This window comes from Lissotriton vulgaris, chromosome 2_1 (assembly GCF_964263255.1).
Source record: "Lissotriton vulgaris chromosome 2_1, aLisVul1.2, whole genome shotgun sequence".
Classification (NCBI taxonomy): Eukaryota; Metazoa; Chordata; class Amphibia; order Caudata; family Salamandridae; genus Lissotriton; species Lissotriton vulgaris.
Window position 1 is genome coordinate 716,055,893 of NC_141687.1, and position 19,016 is coordinate 716,074,908.

Sequence of the window (19,016 nt, forward strand, 5' to 3'; positions counted from 1 at the left end):
GTTAAAGTTAGGCTGTTTTTTTTGTTGCTCTTGGAAAAAAAATGTTCCAAAAAAAGGATATGTTTGGCTCTTCATACTTTGGTCAGGTTAGCCAAGAGAATTAATTACATTTTATCTCTCTTCCCAAACCTCCTGCAGTACTTTACACGTAAGATGGATATTCTGGAGGGTTTAGATTCCATCCATCATCTCTCAAGTTGACGGATGTAGGCAGGCATAAATAGTGTGCTGGTGGATGGACATGATTGTCCACATCAGTGTCTCTCTTTCCATGGCCATTTCTTCTTGATCCCAGACCATGTGACAACAGCTTCCACCATTCCCTTCTATACACTAGTTTAAGATTTGAGATTGCCTTTGAGACACATCATTTTAGAAGTTCACACAACTTTCCTAATAGAGGCTTCTGAGTTAGACTACATTTATTTGGGTTCATTTAGGAATGATTTGAACTCATGAGTTTTGGTGGTTGCTGATATTATAAACAATGTCCTTATATGACGCACTGTGGTATTTTCAAGGCAGCAGTACTCGTTCAGTTTAGTCACAAAAAAGGACAAGAAGTGCAAATAGATAATTATAGCCCTATCTGCCTGTTTTTCAGTATACTACTCTAGTTCTGTATCCAGGCTGGGTACTACGAGATGATTGGTCCCATCAAGGTTGGACCCTCGCCAGAAGTTAGGACAATATGAATGTCCCCACAATAAATTACAACCAAGCTGTGCTACTGGATTATCTTACTTACTATCAAATAAGTCACTCTTGAAAGAGGCATCACAGCCTCAATTTCTTGGACGGTATTTATGGAAGCCACTATCGTTCCCGCGGCCGCAATTGTTATATTCTTAGAAAAACCCCTTTAAAATAACTCCTTCGCCCGTCGCTCCTCGCCATTCCTAGCCTATTTTGCTAAACACCAGTACTATCAGGTGTATCAGCCCAGTTCACTAAATGAAGTCTAAGATTACAGCTCCGATATACAAAAAACCTGGACGTTTATATTCCATCAAAGATAACATGTTGTATGTGGCCTATGTAAGATGGAAAGGAAGTATTCTGATACAGGATGTGAGACGGGGTACACAGTGGCTGTATTGTTTTTTGATAAAAAAATATGGTTACAGACAGAAAATAGATTAATGTTGTCATGGTTGAGCATGCTGTTACCTGCAGGTGATGTAGCTCTACTTTCTCGAATTTTTAACGCTGTGTCCTCACTTTTTTCTGGTTTAAAAGAATACTCTGATATTAAACCTGTGATCATCAATATGGGTGGAAGATCTAACTTACAAACATGTTTCCCACTTGCAGATATGAGATAGAGAGGGTTGTAAACGTAGATTATTTCTATGTGTGGCTATTTTCTTTCTCATCTTCACCATGACAGCAAAAAAACGCAAATCATTTTTAGGTTTGGCACCTGCGACACAGCGCGAAGCGATGTCGCTGCGAGACCTATAGTCGGCGAGTCTGCTTTCAAGGAGACAGGAGAGGGGCATGCCGGAATCGGATCAGGTCGCTCGCGCGTTCACCATCTCCTGTCTCCCTTGAAAGCCTCATGCACTTCTCGCATACACACAGAGCCACACCCCCCCTGCTTTCGTTTCGCACACGCACGCACACACACACACGAGCGCACACACAGAGAGACACATGCATACACACACACAAGCACACACAGAGAGACACACGCACGCACACACACACACATGAGCGCACACATACAGAGACACACACCACACCCCCCCCCTGCCGCCGTTGTCACCCCCAGTACAATTAAGCCCCACTCCCTACATCGGCGCCACTCCGGACTTCTGCAACCTCCGCGGGGCTCTCCCTCGGGCATGGGAGCCCCGCATCACCACTGCTCCTCTGGGTCAGCCACTCCGTGGGCGCGGGTGTTGGAAGTCCCGCCCCACGACAGGTTTCGGTTTCGACAGTGCACGCTCACGTCTTGTTTTTTATGCTTGAGCGTTTTAAAAAAATCAGCAAGGCACGTTTGATATCGGTTAAGCATTCGCTAGGGTATTCTGTTAAGCATTCATCCTCGGTTAATTGGCTTTGCTTGTATGCTGACTAGAAAAGGATAATATCTTGCCAGTCCGGGTGCAGCAGACAGCTCAGGTCGCGTGTGCTCTGTGCGGACACCGCCTTGGCCCTCAGGGACTTGGAGCAGCAAAACATTCCTTCCGAGGCCCGTGCTCAGAAAAGCTTTCTGCCTTGCGCAGGAGCATAGTTGTCTGGACTGGATCTTGTACAGTTCGGGGACTCTGGTACCTACACATGTGTTGGTCATAACTTCCTCATACGAGCGGCCAGCTTGTTTATTTTTTACCATGGGCGCCCGCTTCGCGGCCGCCATGCATATAAATGAAACATACAGGGGCACCATTTTAGTGCGCCCCCTGCGTTTATCATTTAAAAAGAATTTACAGCCATGGCACCCATTGCCGCCTGGTAGGTCCCGCAGTGTGACATGCATCAGGTGCCCAGTGTAGCCCAAATAGCTGCTACTCGCCTTTCATCTGCTCCGTTCTGCGATGGTGCTTTGGCCCTGAATGTAGTAACGGAAGCATGAGGCTTGGGCAGAGCTGCTCTCCTCGGCCACTACCATCAACGGGCACAGCAGTCAACTGAAAGCAGCACCATAAGCAGAAGGCTTGACCCTGCTTTTGTCAACATATATGATTTTGATATAACCACAGCACCCGTTTTACTCAGGCCCGGTGCTGCAGCGCGACATACATCCGGGGCCCAGCGTAGCCCATAGCTTCTGCACGCTGTTAATGTGCTCATTTTGGTGATGATGCTTTGGCCCTGAAAGCAGCAATAGAAGTAGGAGGCTCGGCGGAGCTGCTCTCCTCTGCCCTCGCCATCAAAGGGCACAGCAGTCACCCAAAAGCAGAAACAGAAGCAGAAGGCTTGGACGGAGCTGTTATCTGTAGCAACTGCCATTGATGAGCAGGGCAGTCACCCAAAGCGCTGTGTCCAGAGCAGGTAAGGGACCCATGGGTTCGGGGAGCCATCCTGAGTGTTTGTCCCTGTGTTGGACTTATGTTTGCAATAAACATCTGTACCTAACCCTTGCCTCTTACAGCTACACACAATATGCTAATGACCATTCCTCGGTATGATCACAGGAGACTTAACTTTTAGAGGTACTCTCACACTACATAAATAAAAATCAGTTGCAAGGCTAAAAGGGGGCACGCTATTCTAGTATCATAAAGTGCTAGAGGGCACTATATATGTTTACCAAAAGGGAGAGAGAGAAAATCCCCATCAGTATGCCCTCCTGAAGATGGAACACGAGCTAGTTTTAAACAAATTTGTTACCTTGTGTCAAACCAACTTATGTAAAGGGGAAAAATAATATATGCCATGCAAGGAGGCCTTATATCTTTCTAGCTATAGTTGATTATTGGTATACCTCTGCATGGTGATTTTATCGCAGCAGGCCCTTTAAAATCTTACCGGTTATCAGAACAAAACAAATTGTACATAAAAACAAAATGCAGTTTCTTTGTTTTTGCATATTCTGTCTGTCTCTTGTATTTTATAACATTCGTTTTTACAGTACGTTTTAATGTATATATGGTATCTACTTTATATGGGCAATGCAACAGGTCTCACATTTGCGAGAGTTTGAGCTATTGGCATTGTAAATGACAATGCCTTTATTTGTGTGTTGTAAAAACCTGCAAACACATAAATAAAGGCATTGTCATGTACAATGCCAATAGCTAAAACTCTCACAAATGCGAGACCTATTGCATTGCAAATGCTTGTTTAAATATATTTGTGGCAAGGCATTTGCTTGGAAGGGAGAGGAAGGAATGTCACATTACCAGCCACCTTTAAATGATGCCCGTATGTTCTGGAGATCCCAACAATATTGAGTGTGCTCAGCGCTCACCCCATCTGAAATGTCAGTGTGAAACTTTTCAACCAGCAGAACTAAGCCCTTAAAGCGCACAGGAACAGACCCTCACCCAATGGGTATGAATTTTTCGGCAGGTGTTCTCCGTATCTCTTCTAAAGATAGCCCTTTGTGTGGATGTTGGAATTCTGGAAAATTTGTATCAATTTGCACAACACATTAACAATAATGTATGCAGTGCACAAGAGCAATCCACCGCTGCATGCACAAAGATTGTCTGAAGTTCTGTGGTCCAACCCAAGGTACTGGCCATCACCACCTGACTGACAGTCCTTCGCCTTCCTTAGTGAGAAATCCTGGCATCCATCTTGTCCCAGAAATAACTTTGATTCCCCAGCTGAATATATATGTATGCAGTTTATTATAATGCTTTTACAGAGTGCTGCACGTAAACATAAGAAGGCGAGCACAGAGTGCAATTAGGAACAATAGTAGAAATTAAGATTCCCAAGTAAAATATAGCCAAATAGTGATGTCATTTAAAACAAATGCAAAGAAAAGGCTATTTTCATTAAAGAGAAGATAGCAACGACTGATGCTCGCGCAGACAAGAACCATTCTAGCACAGAGATGGGTAGAGAAGATAAAGGACACAAGAGCTTTGAATAGATTATATTGGGATTACCAGACACTTGGATAGGCCCGAATACATATACACAAGACAAAACCAGGACTTGTAAAAACAATTTCATGGAAGACAAATGAAGATTTGGAGTTTGCGAAGTTTGGAGTGGTGAAACTGAGGGTTTGGTGACTGAGGTGTTTTTGAGGTTCAAAGTCCAAAGAAGAATCACACTGAATTTTAGGTCACGGGCAATAATGGAGTATGGGATGGTAGTAGGATGCAAGGTAACAGGGGGAGGTAGAAGATCGAGTAGCTGGAAAGTAAAGATTCACAGTTTTGTTGGAATTAAGTTTTTGGAAACATGCCTGTCCAGGCCTTAATATCCAGAATGCAAGTAGCTACTTGATCCTGTAGAAAGTGTAGAAAGTTAGAGAAATATGCGAAAGAGAAGAACATTGGGGAGACTAGCGTGTAACAGTGGGCTCCAGGACATGAAAAGAAATTATATATAAAAGAGAAATGAGTAGAGAGAAAAAACAAGCGAGCCAAATTTTGAGCCTTATGGAACTTGGTTTTAGTGGATAGAGTGAAGAAGCGAAGCCTTTCCAGGAGGTGGAAAATAGATGGTCTGAGAAGAAGATGAAAGCCTTGAGAAAGAAACAAAAATCACTGAAACAAAGCCTGCAGAGAGATCAAGAACAATTACAATAGAAGAGTGTTTGACATGAGACGGCCGCAGTGTGCTGGAAAATCAGGTGAAGTATGTTTACACCACAGCCGTTCAAATGGTACACGTTAGTACAGAGAGCAGGCAGCTCCGGTTTAAGGACATGTGGGTCCTCTGCATTGGTATATGAGCGTGTTCCACTGCCATAAGTACAGGACTGTATGCGAACATGGTATCCTGCCTTTAGTTTGGTCCTAGCGTCACACTAATCTAGTGTGGATGCAGAGGTCTAGGCTTTCCTCTGACTATGTGAGGTCTCCAGGACATGTCCTGCGACCTTGGTGGGCGCACCCTGCGTGCCCGCCTAGTTGACCGTGAACTAATGTCCTTGCTCCAGATGTATCACATTCAGCAGCAGTGGCTGCGCCAATCAGGTCAAAACCATTCTTGGTTTGCTTGTGTTCTTGTTCAAGGAGGACCTGGCCTTGTAGTTCGGAGTGTTTTTTTCCCACTGGAGCAGGTTCAAGACTGATTTTCACAGGGCTGGGCGCAAACTAAGGTGGCATGGTGGGCAAAAGAACAATGAGTTAGAATGCTACCCCGAGAAATTACCTGTGATTAGATTTGTTGTAAGCCTTCCTCCTATCACCTTTTATGTCTTTCAGTGGAAATATATTGGCTCCATTCCTGTGGCTGTACAGTGGAAATACAGGCACTGAAGTAAGGAAGATAGCTATAGTGCATCTTTAGACATTTCCTGAAAACTTTGTAATCAATGGGTTGTTGATTAGTATTTCCAGAGCACTGCCATTTGGTAAATGGTACGGATGAAGGGTAGGACTGCAGTTTCGGTTGTTCAATGTGCGGAGGTTCCCACCCTGACCTGCCCTTTTGTCTGCCTCTAGCTACTGTTTCAGGAACGCTAACGCCAGCCAGCTGCAGGAAATTCACACCTCATTGTGTCTAGATTGATGGACTCTACATGGAGCGAGCTTCAGTGCTACCTGTTGTCTCTTTTTACAGAGGTTGTATCTGCAGAACAATTTGAAAAGGTCACTTGAGAGAGAATCAATCCAAACCGGTTCGGACTCTTGAGACAGTGGAGAAACAAAATGTGTATAGAAGTGGGACCACCCCACCCACCTCACCCCTCCTTTTTCCTGTGCAAATTTACTCCTGATCAATGAAAAGAGAGCTCTGCAGAGTACTCAAAGAGCTGCTACGTAACTAGGGCTGGTGTCATTCTGACAGCCGGCCTCCCAGAGGGTAATGGACATCACTCGAAGGCAGCAGTTTCTACTGAAAGAGTTGAGGGTCTGCTTCGAGAGCCTAAAAGCCTCCCTGCTTTCTAGGAGAGGGGAATGAGCGTGCCTGGCCTGCAGGAGGAGACACTGTCCAGGAGAAGAGGCCTGTGTGTGTTCCCTGTAAGGGAAACCCAGATAAAGTTGATAACCAAAGAGAGTGTGACAGGAGACGCCCAGTGCTGTGAAAAGGACTCTCAAACCTCTCCACACAGTTGCTGGAGTTAGCTGTGTCCATTTTAGGCTAGAAGTGTATCAGCTGCCAGTTGGATGCAAGTGAAGGACTGCATCACCGCTGAGAGTAGAGCCTGAATTGCATAGCCATGGGGATGCCACTGCTCACGAGATTATGGTTAGAAGATTCAGCATGGAGGACGCAACTTTCCTAGGAACACTTGGCTCTTGTAAGTAAAGAGAATGGCTTCAGAGATTGGATGGGATTGTAGTGTCTCGCCATAGAACACATCATCCTGCAACCCTGTAAGTCATAGTCAATGAACTGCACAACACAATATTGAGTTCTACTGTTGGATTAAAAGTAGTTTATTTTCTGTGTTGTACACTACCTTACTATTTCAGTTGGTTAAATGTTGAGCTCTCCCTCCCCGACTACCCTGAGATATCTGTGACTCCCGGCCCTCGCCACCATGATAGTCAAGACTGGAAAGGGTTGTACTTGGCCCAGTTTGCAGATACATGGTAGGACGGGTTCCAGGACACCAGTGGCAAACAGCATCCACCACTATAGTCCGGGACCAGTAGCCCCTGCCTATTCCGTGGCCCACCGAATGGGGTCTGACAGTTGGGATGGCCTCCATATAGGTATAAAAGTCTTCAGTGTCCAGAAGAGTGAGGGACTGAAAGTAATAATTTCGAGAGAATCAGAGCCAGATGTGAGTAGCTAGAATACATCTATTGCAGTATTATGAACAGCCGAGGGCAGGGAAGGTAAGTTGTGATGAAGAAATACAGAGAAAGGGGGTAGAAACAGCAGAGGAGACAAAAAAAATCTTTCTTATGTGATATGACCATTAACTAGATGCAGTTCCAAAATAAGGTCTTTCTCGCTTTATTTATTTATTTATTTTAATTCTTTTTATTAGCAAAAGAAATCAACAATACAACACACAAACAATGACCAGGGTGTATCGGGTGACCACATTTGCATATTTATGGATGCTGCTCCCAACAATGACAGCGTAAGATCAGAAAGAAAAGAAACTGGCCTAGGCGTCCTCTCTGTCCATGTCTGTAGGTTCCAGGTCTGGCGGTTCACAGATATCACCACAATAGGCATTCCAGGTTCCCCATATCTTGACCCATTTGCGGGGTCGCCCCCTGGACAGATACACTGACTTCTCACGAAACATACACCAGTCAAGATCTTCCATCCATTTCCTTACCCGAGGTGCCCGAGAGGCACCCCAGAGCTGCGCTATGTTTCGTTTAGCAATCACACACGAGAGAGCCACCCAGACCTTACAGTGGCTCGGTAGGTCTGTAGGCTCGGTAGGTCCGTAGGATCCCACACATTCAACAAGCATCTCCTGGCCTCCAGCTCAACCCTCTCCCCATACTTCACTCATTTTTTAATGTATCTTTGTCCAGAATTCACGAACCCTCTCCCACTCCCACAATATGTGCAGGAACGTTCCAGGCAGCCCACACCCTCTTTGGCAATCAGCAGACCCAGCCAAGCCCATCCTCTGCAATCCCGGGCCCGTGACATAGGAGCAATGTAGAATTCTGAGTTGGACCAAACGGAGCCTCATAGGGACAGCCACTTCCTTAGGGGATGCCACTGCCTCCCTCCAATCCTCATCATCAAGGACAAAGCCATCAGCAACTCACTGTCTACGCAACAACACCAAGGGGTCCTCAGTATGGTTGATCAGCTTGCTATACGTTAAGGAGATAACCCTAGTGGGCACTAGGCCATCGAGCAAACGGTCCTCTAATGGGGAGGCTACTGGGGGCGTCTCACCGCTGGGGACAGCTGCACTTAGAGCATGCCTGATCTGGAGTTACCTAAATCATTCTGTCTCATTCAACTGATACTTAGCCTGTAGTTCCTCAAATGTCAGCACCCTGTCCTTCCCCATATATCGCGAACCTGCGTTATACCGATTAGATCCCAGCGATCAAACCCCTTGGTCTTCCAGAGCATCCTCAACCTCTCTGAACTCCACAAGGGAGTAGCCAGAGTCAGGCGATCAGCCCATTTGAGGTCTTTGTTGGCCTCATGCAATACTCTAGTGGAGATCGAAGGAGGCCCCACCAATGGGAATCGACCACGCTTCGCATATAGAACACGAGTGTACTCTCCTCCCGGCACTTGACCGCGGTCCATCTCATAGCCAGGGTCTACCGTCGAACCGTAAATAGAATGATTTATGGGGGCCAACTGTGACGCCCAATAGTATTTCCGAATGTTAGGCAGACCAATTCCTCCTTCGTACCATGGCAACATCAACTTCGACAAAGCAATGCACGGCCTCCCGTCCCACAGGAGGCTACGCTGTGAAGACTCAATCTCACTGAAGTACGACTGTGGCACCGGATCGAAGGAGTTCTGTAGTGCGTACAGGAATCGCGGGAGAGCCATCATTTTGAAGAGGATGGCTCGGCCCAAGAGGGAAAGTGGGAGCGTTTTCCACCGTGCAACATCTGACCAGAGTCTAGCTAGGGGGGCATAAATTCAACCGGAAGCGCACCTTGGGATCACCAGAAATCTGGATCCCTAGATAGCGAAAACTAACCGACTCCAGTCTCACAGGACAATTTTCAGGCACACTAGGGGGTCTCCGCTCAACACAAAAAAGACGGATTTCACCCAATTGATCGCAAATCCAGAATACCTACCGAAGATGGCCAAAACGTCCATAAAAACAATAAGGGAACTGCGTGGGGAGGTCAAGTATAGCAAAATATCGTCAGCATAAAGCGAGATCTTATCCTCCCAGTCCGTGGTCCAACGCAGCCCTCTGATCGAGGGATCCCACCGCACCCAGGCCGCTAGTGGTTCTAAAGCCAAAGCAAATAAAGGAGGCGAGAGGGGGCATCCCTGTCGCGTCCTCCTTCCAAGAGAAAAGTCGCGCGACCTGTGGTTATTCACGACTACGCGAGACATGGGGACCGAATATAAAAGACGTACCCAGCCAATAAATACTGGGCCAAATCCCAGCTTCGTCAAAACCGCAAAGAGGTATGGCCACTCCACACGGTCAAAAGCCATAGTTGCGTCAAGTGACAACAAGACCGCCGGTTCATGGATGTGAGACGCACCCGCCACCACCCCATGCAACCGGCGGAGATTAAGTGCAGTGTTACGCCGAGGCATAAAACCAGACTGATCTGGATGGATCAAGGTCGAGATAACTTTCACCAAACGGGTGGCCAGCAGTTTGGCCAAGATCTTGGGCTCCACATTCAACAAAGAAATAGGGCGGAACGAAGAACAGTCTAGTCTAGGTTTACCCTCCTTATAGATTACAACAATGTTGGCGACCCGTTGGTCATAGGGCAGGATCCCTCGATCGCGCCTTTCCATGTACATATCCTTCAGATACAGAGTTAACCGGTCTGCATGTGGTTTAAACAATTCAATGGGAAGGCCATTGGGGCCTGAAGCCTTACCAGAGTGGACCCCCGTATAGCCATTGCCACCTCATCGTCGGTGAGGGCGGAGTCTAATAAATTCCTATCATTATCCGACAAGACAGGCATCGGTATATCACGGATCATGTCAGCGTTGTCAACCTCTGTAAAATTTCCACCCGCGGTGTACACCTCCTCATAATATCGCGTAAATTCCTGAACTATCGACTGGGGATCCGACGTGACCGCGGAACCCACATTCAGCTCCGGGACCAAGCAAGACCCCCAGGCACCCTTTTCCAGCCAGGCAATCAATTCCCCGCCTTGTCACCGTGCTCATAGATCCTACTCTGCGTTGAGGCGTGTTGCGCCTTCGCGCCATCACGCGTGATAGACTTGTATTCCTCCCGGAGTAGCCCGAGGCGATGACTCGCCCTAGGGTCGCTCCCAGAGGAAGCTGCTATTTCCGAGGCCACAAGCTCCGCCTCCACTTAATCTAGTTCCTCCCGCCTCTTCTTCTTCTGCCCGGATACAAGGGAAATTACCTCTCCTCTTATTACAGTCTATTCTCGCTTTATTTTATTTTGCACAGCCAAAGGCGCGCTATTTACCCATGAGGGTCTCAAGGCGCTGAGGGGGGGGGGGGAGCTTCGCTACTGTTCGAAGAGCCAGGTCTTGAGGAGTCTTCTGAAGGCGAGTAGCTCTTCGGTCTGCAGTAAGTGGGTAGGAAGGGTGTTCCAGGCCTTGGCGGCGAGGCAGGAGAAGGATCTGCCGCCTGAGGTTGTTCGATGGATGTGGGGGACGGCGGCGAGGGCGATGCTGGCGGAGCGGAGCTGGCGGCGAGGGGTGTTGAAGCTGATTCTGCTGTTCAGGTAGGCTGGTCCGGCGTTGTGGAGTGCTTTGCGTGCGTGGGTGAGGAGTTTGAAGGTGATCCTCTTGTGGACGGGGAGCCAGTGTAGGTTTCTCAGGTGGGGGGTGATGTGGCTGCGGTGGGGGACGTTGATGATCAGTCGGGCGGAGGCATTTTGGATGCGCTGTAGTCGTCGTAGGTGTTTGGCTGGGATTCCGGCATAGAGTGCGTTGCCATAGTCCAGCCTGCTGCTGACGAGGCCCTGTGTCACAGTTCTTATTGTTTCGGTCAGGATCCACTTGTAGATCCTGCGGAGCATGCAGAGGGTGTTGTAGCAGGAGGAGGAGACGGCGTTGACCTGTTTGGACATGGAGAGGGAGGAGTTGAGGATGAATCCAAGATTGCGTGCATGGTCGGTGGGTGTCGGTGCTGTCCCCAGAGTGGTTGGCCAGCAGGAATCGTCCCAGGCTGAGGGGTTGGGTCCGAGGATGAGGACCTCTGTCTTGTCCGAGTTCAGTTTCAGACGCTGCTCCTCATCCAGTCGGCGATGGCCTTCATTCCGTCATGGATGTTGGTTTGGGTGGTGCGTGGGTCCTTGGTGAGGGAGAGGATGAGCTGAGTGTCGTAGCGTAGGAGATGATGTTGAGGTTGTGGTGGCGGGCCACTTGTGCGAGAGGGGCCATGTAGATGTTGAACAGCGTTGGGCTGAGGGAGGAGCCCTGGGGGATGCCGCAGATGATGTCGGTGGCTTCGGATCGGAAAGGTGGGAGACAGATGCTCTGGGATCTGCCGGAGAGGAAGGATGTGGTCCAGTCGAGGGCCTTCTCTTGGATACCGGCTTCTTGGAGGCGTGTTTTAGAGTGCTATGGCAGACCGTGTCGAAGGCGGCCGAGAGGTCCAGGAGGATGAGGGCAGATGTTTCGCCGTTGTCTAATTGGCGCCTGATGTCATCTGTGGCGGCGATGAGTGCTGTCTCGGTGCTGTGGTTTCGTCTGAAACCGGATTGGGACGGGTCCAGGATGTTGTTGTCTTCGAGGTGGCGGGTCAGTTGCATATTGACGATTTTCTCGATGACCTTCGCCGGGAACGGGAGTAGGGAGATGGGCCGGAAGTTCTTGAGGTCCTTGGGGTCCGCCGTGGGCTTTTTGAGGAGGGTGTTGATTTCGGCGTGCTTCCAGCTTTCCGGGAATGTCGCTGTTTCGAAGGAGATGTTGATGATCTTCCGTAGTTGGGGTGCGATGGCTTCGTCTGCCTTGTTAAATATGTGGTGTGGGCACGGGTCTGTCAGTGATCCTGAGTGGATGGAGTTCATGACCTTGCGTGTCTCGACGTCGCTGACGTTGGACCAGGAGGTCAGGCGGTTGGTGCTGTTGGTGTTCGGGAGAGGGGTGGAGTCTGGCGTGGTCGGGTCGATCGTGGTGTTGAAGCTTTCGTGAATGTCGGCGATCTTGCGGTGGAAGGAGATGGCCAGTGAGTCGCACAGTTCCTGTGAGGGCGGGATGTCGTTGGTGTTGGCGCTGGGGTTGGAGAGTTCTTTTACAATGCGGAAGAGCTCTTTGCTGTCTTGTGCGTTGTTATCCAGGCGGTCTTTGAAGGAGGATCTCTTGGCTGATCTGATGAGGTGGTGGTGTCTGCGGGTGGCGTCCTTGAGGGCTGCGTGGTTGTCCGGTGTGCGTTCGTGGAGCCATTCTTCTCCAGTTTCCGACGTGCGCGCTTGGAGGCCAGGAGCTCATCGGTGAACCAGGTGGCTCTCTTGCTGGCGTGGTTGTTGGAGGGTTTCTTCAGTGGGGCGAGGGTGTTGGCACAGTCGTTGATCCACTGTCTGAGGTTGCAGGCTGCGGCGTCTGGGTTGGTGGGGTCGGTGGGTGGGTTCTTGGAGAGGGTGGAGATCAGCTGATCTTCAGTGACTTTGCCTCAGCAGCGACGAGACAGCTGTTGAGTGCGATGGTGCGTGGTTGGTTTTTTGAAGGTGAAGTGAATGCAGCGGTGGTCGATCCAGTGGGGTTCGGTTGTGTGGTCGAAGGTGACGTGGGTGCTTGTGGAGAAGATGGCGTCCAGCGTGTAGCCGGCGGCATGGGTGGGCGCGGTGACAAGTTGTCTGAGGCCGAGGTTGGCGAGGTTGTCGATCAGCGTGGAGGAGTTGGCGTCGTTGTTGTTCTCGAGGTGGAAGTTCAGGTCCCCGAAGAGGATGTAGTCCCTGGAGGCGGGTGCGTGGGTGCTGGCGAGGTCAGCGATGGAGTCGCTGAAGCGGGCCCGGGTTCCGGGGGGCCTGTAGATGAGAGTTCCTCTGAGGTGGTGTTGGGGTCGGTGTGGATCCAGAAGTGCAGGTGTTCGGCGGTGTTGAGGGAGTCGTCTGCGTGGGTGGTGACCTTGAAGGTGGACTTGTGGACGATGGCTAGTCCTAATCCGATGCCGTTGGCGCGGTCCCTGGGGGTGATCTTGTATCCGTCTGGGATGGCTACGGCGATGTCTGGTGCAGAGGAGTCGTTCCACCACGTCTCGGTCAGAAAGGCTACGTCCGGGCCTGTGGTGTCGAGTAGGTCCCAGAACTCGATGGCGTGTTTGCGTGCAGAGCGGGTGTTGAGGAGTATGCAGCGGAGGTGGTTGGGTCTGGTTCTTGGTGGTTTGATGGTTCTGTCGCAGGTGAATCTGCAGCTGCGGCAGGAGAAGGGTCCGTAGGTGTGTTTTGGGGCGGCCTGGTTGCAGCGTTGGTCTCGGCATGTGTCGAGAGCGTGGAGGGAGTCGGCGTCATAGCTGAGTCTGGGTCAGGTGCGGTGGGAGGCGCGCGGGCCAGGGGTTCTGGCGCTGGGCGTGGTCCAGGCGCGGACGGGCGCAGACGGGCTTGCCTTAGGTGCGCCAGCTGCGCCCCCGCTGAGCGCGGCTGCTACGCGGCCGCATAGTGGCTTCCATATAAGGGGATGTGGGAGGGAGGAGCAGCTGGGAGGCAGGAGCGGGGCGGCGAATGGGATTGCAGGTGGGCGGGGCCGCAGGGATGCAGTGACAGGAAAAACGGGCGGGGGCCACGGGAGAACTGGGCACAGGAAGGAAAAACAAGTTTAGGCAAGAAAACAAGTACAGGCACAGAGGAATAAAAAAAGTCTGGGAAAGAGAGCAAGTTAGGCACAGGGGAATAAAAACAAGTCTGGGCAAGAAAGCAAGTACAGACACTGGGGAATAAAAACAAGTCTGGACAAGAAACCAAGTACAGGCACAGGGGAATAAAAACAAGTCTGGGCAAGAAATCAAGTTAGGTACAGGGGAAAAATACAAGATTAGGCAAAAACAATGCAGGCAGAGCCGTGCAGCAGCGTGGGGAGCGACCTGCCTGCGAGCAGGGTCATAGGTCTTCAGTTCCAAGAATCCAACACTAGCCTATAACCACGGTTCCCTTAATGAACCGTGGCAGATGGGAGCCCATCGTCCTCTCTTCTGGAGCGACTCCGTGCACGCTCCTCACCCCCCCACTGCCAGGGTTGTTAGCTGGGGCCACACTATTCTTATCACTTTGACTCCTCTCATCTTGTGAGGTGGTTCCAATAGTGGCCCTGGCCTCCTCCTGCAGTTCACTCGGTACTATTCCTTGCTCTGTAGCATCCCATCTTCAGCAGTCCCTCTGGGCTTCCTCCATAATTGTTCCTGCTGCATCTGGACCTGACCCCCTTCAACTCCTTCCAGTCCGTTACCCCCACTGAATGTTCTTCCCACTTTCTGTCCTTCCACGTTCTCTCTGTTCCTCCTACATCTCTGTTCCTCCTCCACCACACCAGTTCCTTCCATACCTCCTTTTCATCTTCTAACCCAAAAGTACTTGTCCTACTACGTCCAGTTTAGTCACTGTCAGTCAGTGTTTGCCCCAGTCCTTCCTATCTTTATCCTTCTTCCATTCTTTCACACAAATTTTCTCGCATAAAGTCATCTTTGCTGACCACCTTGTCCAGACTTTATTATGGCCTCAGCATGTACCTTCTTCTGCATTTGTTCCTCATTCCAGACTCAGAGATTTCAGAAAACTGAAGCCCACCTCTTGCTGGATTTCAAGGCAAATTACTTTGTCCTGCCTGCCCTCCACTGACTGCCAATAGCCAAGTGTTTACAATTCAAGTGACCGTGCATTGACCATTGCACCTGGCACAAATAAGAAACACTTAGCCCTGATTTACACAGGACCTTCCTATAATATGTATATAGCCAGCCAGTAACACTCAAAAGATTTATTAGACCAATTCAGAGATCAACCTCTAATGCTATTTTGAGCAAAGCACACAGAAAAAACCTCACCAATGCCTGCATATCTAAGAATCTATTTGTTTACATGTTGGTAGCCTGTTCAATGTCGTAGATGTGCTCGCTCAATGAAAACAAGCATTTGCAAAGTCAATAGGTCTCGCCTATGTGAGATCCTTTTTTGTAACTAAGTTTATTATGTTTTTTCCATGTTTCAGATGAAATAATACATAGCTATAATCATAGATTAAGTTTGTCAGTGTTGCAGTGTGATATTCATGTGTTTAAATTAAACAAACAGCTATTTTGCTACATTTCACTCACTCATATAAAGTTATAAACCTTGTGCACTGAGAGAACTAATCATGTTGTGCAGTGCTGCAGGGATAAATATTAGTTACTGAATGTGTAGGGGCTAGCAGAACCACAAGGAGTGCATTTAGGGGGGGTCCTGATATCTTCCACTAGGAGGCGTCCAGCCACTCACCAATGAACCTTCCTTGCCAAAGGGATGCATACATAGAACCCAGTTTCTATGGCCTAGTGCACCTAAGGCAGTTTATCATTTACTGTGGTGTTCATAAAGGCTAATAGTATCTCTTAATTCAGTGTTTTTGTTACCTGTGCTTTGGTGTCTTTCTCATCTGAGTACCTCTCTTCCATCTAACCCGGGAGTGCAAAATTACGTGAAAATAACCGTAATTATGTAATGCAAATCTGTCATTTCGTCATACATTTTAGCTCTAAATGTGTCCCTGCCACAAAAAGTTTGGAGTTAAAAAAGTGCATAAAATCGAAAGCTTCATGAACAACAGCCACTTAGATTTTGCTGTTCCCATGCATTTGCAGGACATTTTTAATGTATGGCTTTTAATTATGCAGAGTGATGTAATGGCATAATTTCGGGAATTTTGCATAACAAGCATGACTCGAAATAACATAAATTATGCCGACATAATTAAAATTTCACCCAGACCTACACCTAACCCAAAACAACACTTATGTCGTCCATTGCTGCAAACCCAACTCTCTAGCAGACTTCCTGGTCTCTGCTGTACAAATGTGTGGGGTAACAAGTGTTAGGTCAGGGACATTATTCCCTAGTTTATTTCTTCTATTTCGGGTCATCAGGCATAGTAGGCATGTCACAGGTTTTTGGATGCTTTTCCTCTTCAGTGTAATTTATACATTCCCGAATACCTTTCAATAACCGGGCAAGACCAAACCTAATTCTCCCAATTGTAAATCTAAAGGTTCAACAGGTAAACTAATACATCTAAATAGGAAATTAAAATAAGATATACTTAATAATTAGGATGTTAAGCTATTAAAAAAGATTGCCGGCAACAAATTACTAGCAACCAAAGACTTTCTTTTTAGGATAGCAAACTAGCCTAAATGCTATTCTAATGTATGGATTTTACAATTCATACGTAATAGGACCGCCTTGGCTTTGTGCTAAGTGCTGAATTGTTGTGAAATGTTTAATATTGCCTCTATTGTTTTTAACTTGCAGCACGTTTTTGAAATAAAGTTTATTCTTATAATAACAGGAGGTCTTGGCCATTACAGGATATTCTTACTGGATACACTCAATATGACAAACACATAATTGTATTTACCATTCAGTGATTGTTTATCTTTTTTTTAGCAGAAACCTCTAGCCATTAAAAACAGTCAGCCAAAATATTTTCAACTCTTAAATTGAATATAATTAAATTAATTGTTGATTCCTCATAAGAACAAAAATACAAAGTTGAATTTAAGATAAAAGATAGACATCATTTCATTACACCATGGTCTATCTCTGTAAATTACTGCAAACACACAAAAGGTGATGGGAGGCATGATGCAATAAGTCTTGAACCTCTGGAAATGGGTAGCATTCCAATCTATCAGTTTTTCCCACTTTTCCAGATAGAGGACTGCCTTAACACCTTGGCTGCTAGGCGTTTTCCCCCTCCTGTGCTGGACATTGATATAGTACATTATTCATGACGAGCTCAGCTCGTCATCAGCACAGCTCAACTGTGCATCATGACGAGCTTAGCTCGTCATCAGCATCGAAAGGGTTAAGCAAACTAGTTCTGGCCCAGCTTCTCATAGGAACAGCCCACCTGAATGGCCAGATGACACCCTCTCCAATTACTGGAAAATATCTCTGTCCCCCAGTCCTGTGTATTGGACCCATCAATGAAATTATATTTGCTATGCTGTGCAAAAAAGATAGAAGTTGGTCATGAACATTTTTTAACATTGGACACGTATACAGGATAGGCACTGTCGGCCACCCTTGGAATGCCTATGAACAACATTTTGCTTTATAAATATTAAATGTACTCATTTCTTCATACATTTTACTGGAATTTAATTATTCTTGAACCACCAAAGCATATCAACTGAATTAAATTGAATGCTCCTATTCATGTAAAGCGATACACATATCCATAGCAATTTACCTACACTTATATAAATATATTTTTTGTGTAACCACCTTGTTTGTATTAAAATATTAATATTTTTTAACATTTGTATACATTTTAAGCTGTATATGAAAACATTTCAAACAAAAAAGGAATGTAGTCATCAATTCTGTAGTGTAACATGTACTCTACAAACCTTCTATTCATTAGCTACAACTGGAGTAGAAGCTAAATTCCAAACCCCTGTTTCATCATGCCTTTGTTGAGCTGTTTCGTATTTTGCAGCTCTGTCATTAATAATACGTGCCAGAGAATAGTTGAGATAGCTTCAGGGGAAATGGAAAAGTATCTACATTGGCAGCAGAAACAATCGTCTCTTATTTATCGACTTCTCATAGTCGCTGTGACATGTAAGAATAGGAATGCAGTATTGATCATTCTGCAAATGTGTCTTACCATCTCTGTCTGGCTTTCACTTTTAACTCGGGAATCAATTAATGCAATTGGATAATATATCTCAATATCGTGACTTTGACTGCTGTCAAGATCACAATAATATTAGTTGATTGGTCATATTCAACTACAATGCAGGCATTCTGAACAAGCTGCCTTAGTTGACAGTATCATCGTCGTAGAAACGGTGTCAAAATGTTTTCTTGGAAAGACAATATGCATAGCATTTAATTTGGCAACTGCAATAATTTAGTAACTTTCAAGTTTATAGTTTATTACTTTGTAATGTGTTGTTATTTTGTCTGTTATATAGCGTTATGCGAGTACATACAGGCTTCAAAAGCACGAGATGGTGTCGGCCGTTTTATATCAAGTGCATCTGAAGGTAAAATAACGCCAAATGAAGCAGAATGTCTTTCTGTTTCTTCTCCTGCCACCTGCTTGGTGGCATTTCTTGGACTTCCACTTTCAACTTTAAGATTCTTTTCACAGACTTTTCTTCAAAGTTGGGTGCTGTAGAAGGTGGTGGATTTTAATATTACTTTGGTGCTTTGTTGGGACGACAATAGCAAAAGCCTTAATTGGTTTTCAAAATTTACACTATGTTAGTTTTGTCTGTAATTTTAAAGTTTTATGCATGTTGTTTGTTGTCTGATTGTGCTTTCCTTTAAACACCTTAAAACATTTTTTTAACAAGACATAAAATGTTTTTAATGTCATGTAAACTGTAATCCACAGATTTGGTACTACAGTTCTAATTCTGTAAGATTCTGAGTTAAAGGAAGGCACAAATGAATAATCTTGTACACTGCTACTAATCTTATTTTTGGTTTTCTTTTTGCAATAACACCTGCACTTCTTCTCCTGTTCTGTGTTCCCCTCGGACATGCAAACTATTCCTAACTTGTTATGTCTTTATCCCCGATTTTCTACCTTCTTTCCTGCTGTTTGAACATGGAAGTATGCAAAATAATTGTTATTTTTGTGTTTTAT

The 19,016-nt window shown here is 46.8% G+C and overlaps 1 protein-coding gene across 4 annotated transcripts in view; it reads left to right on the forward strand.

The window, feature by feature from the left end:
• The window catches only part of DENND5A (DENN domain containing 5A), a 341,747-nt gene that overhangs the window by 16,739 nt on the left and 305,992 nt on the right, over positions 1 to 19,016 (forward strand). For 2 of the 4 annotated variants that reach the window (XM_086955975.1, XM_086955974.1), the window contains exon 2: positions 18,337 to 18,408. The exons of the other annotated variants lie outside the window; for them this stretch is intronic. In XM_086955975.1, coding sequence (XP_086812101.1) covers positions 18,337 to 18,408 — 72 coding nt within the window. The remainder of the gene's footprint in view (positions 1 to 18,336; positions 18,409 to 19,016) is intronic. 4 annotated transcript variants of the gene reach the window in all.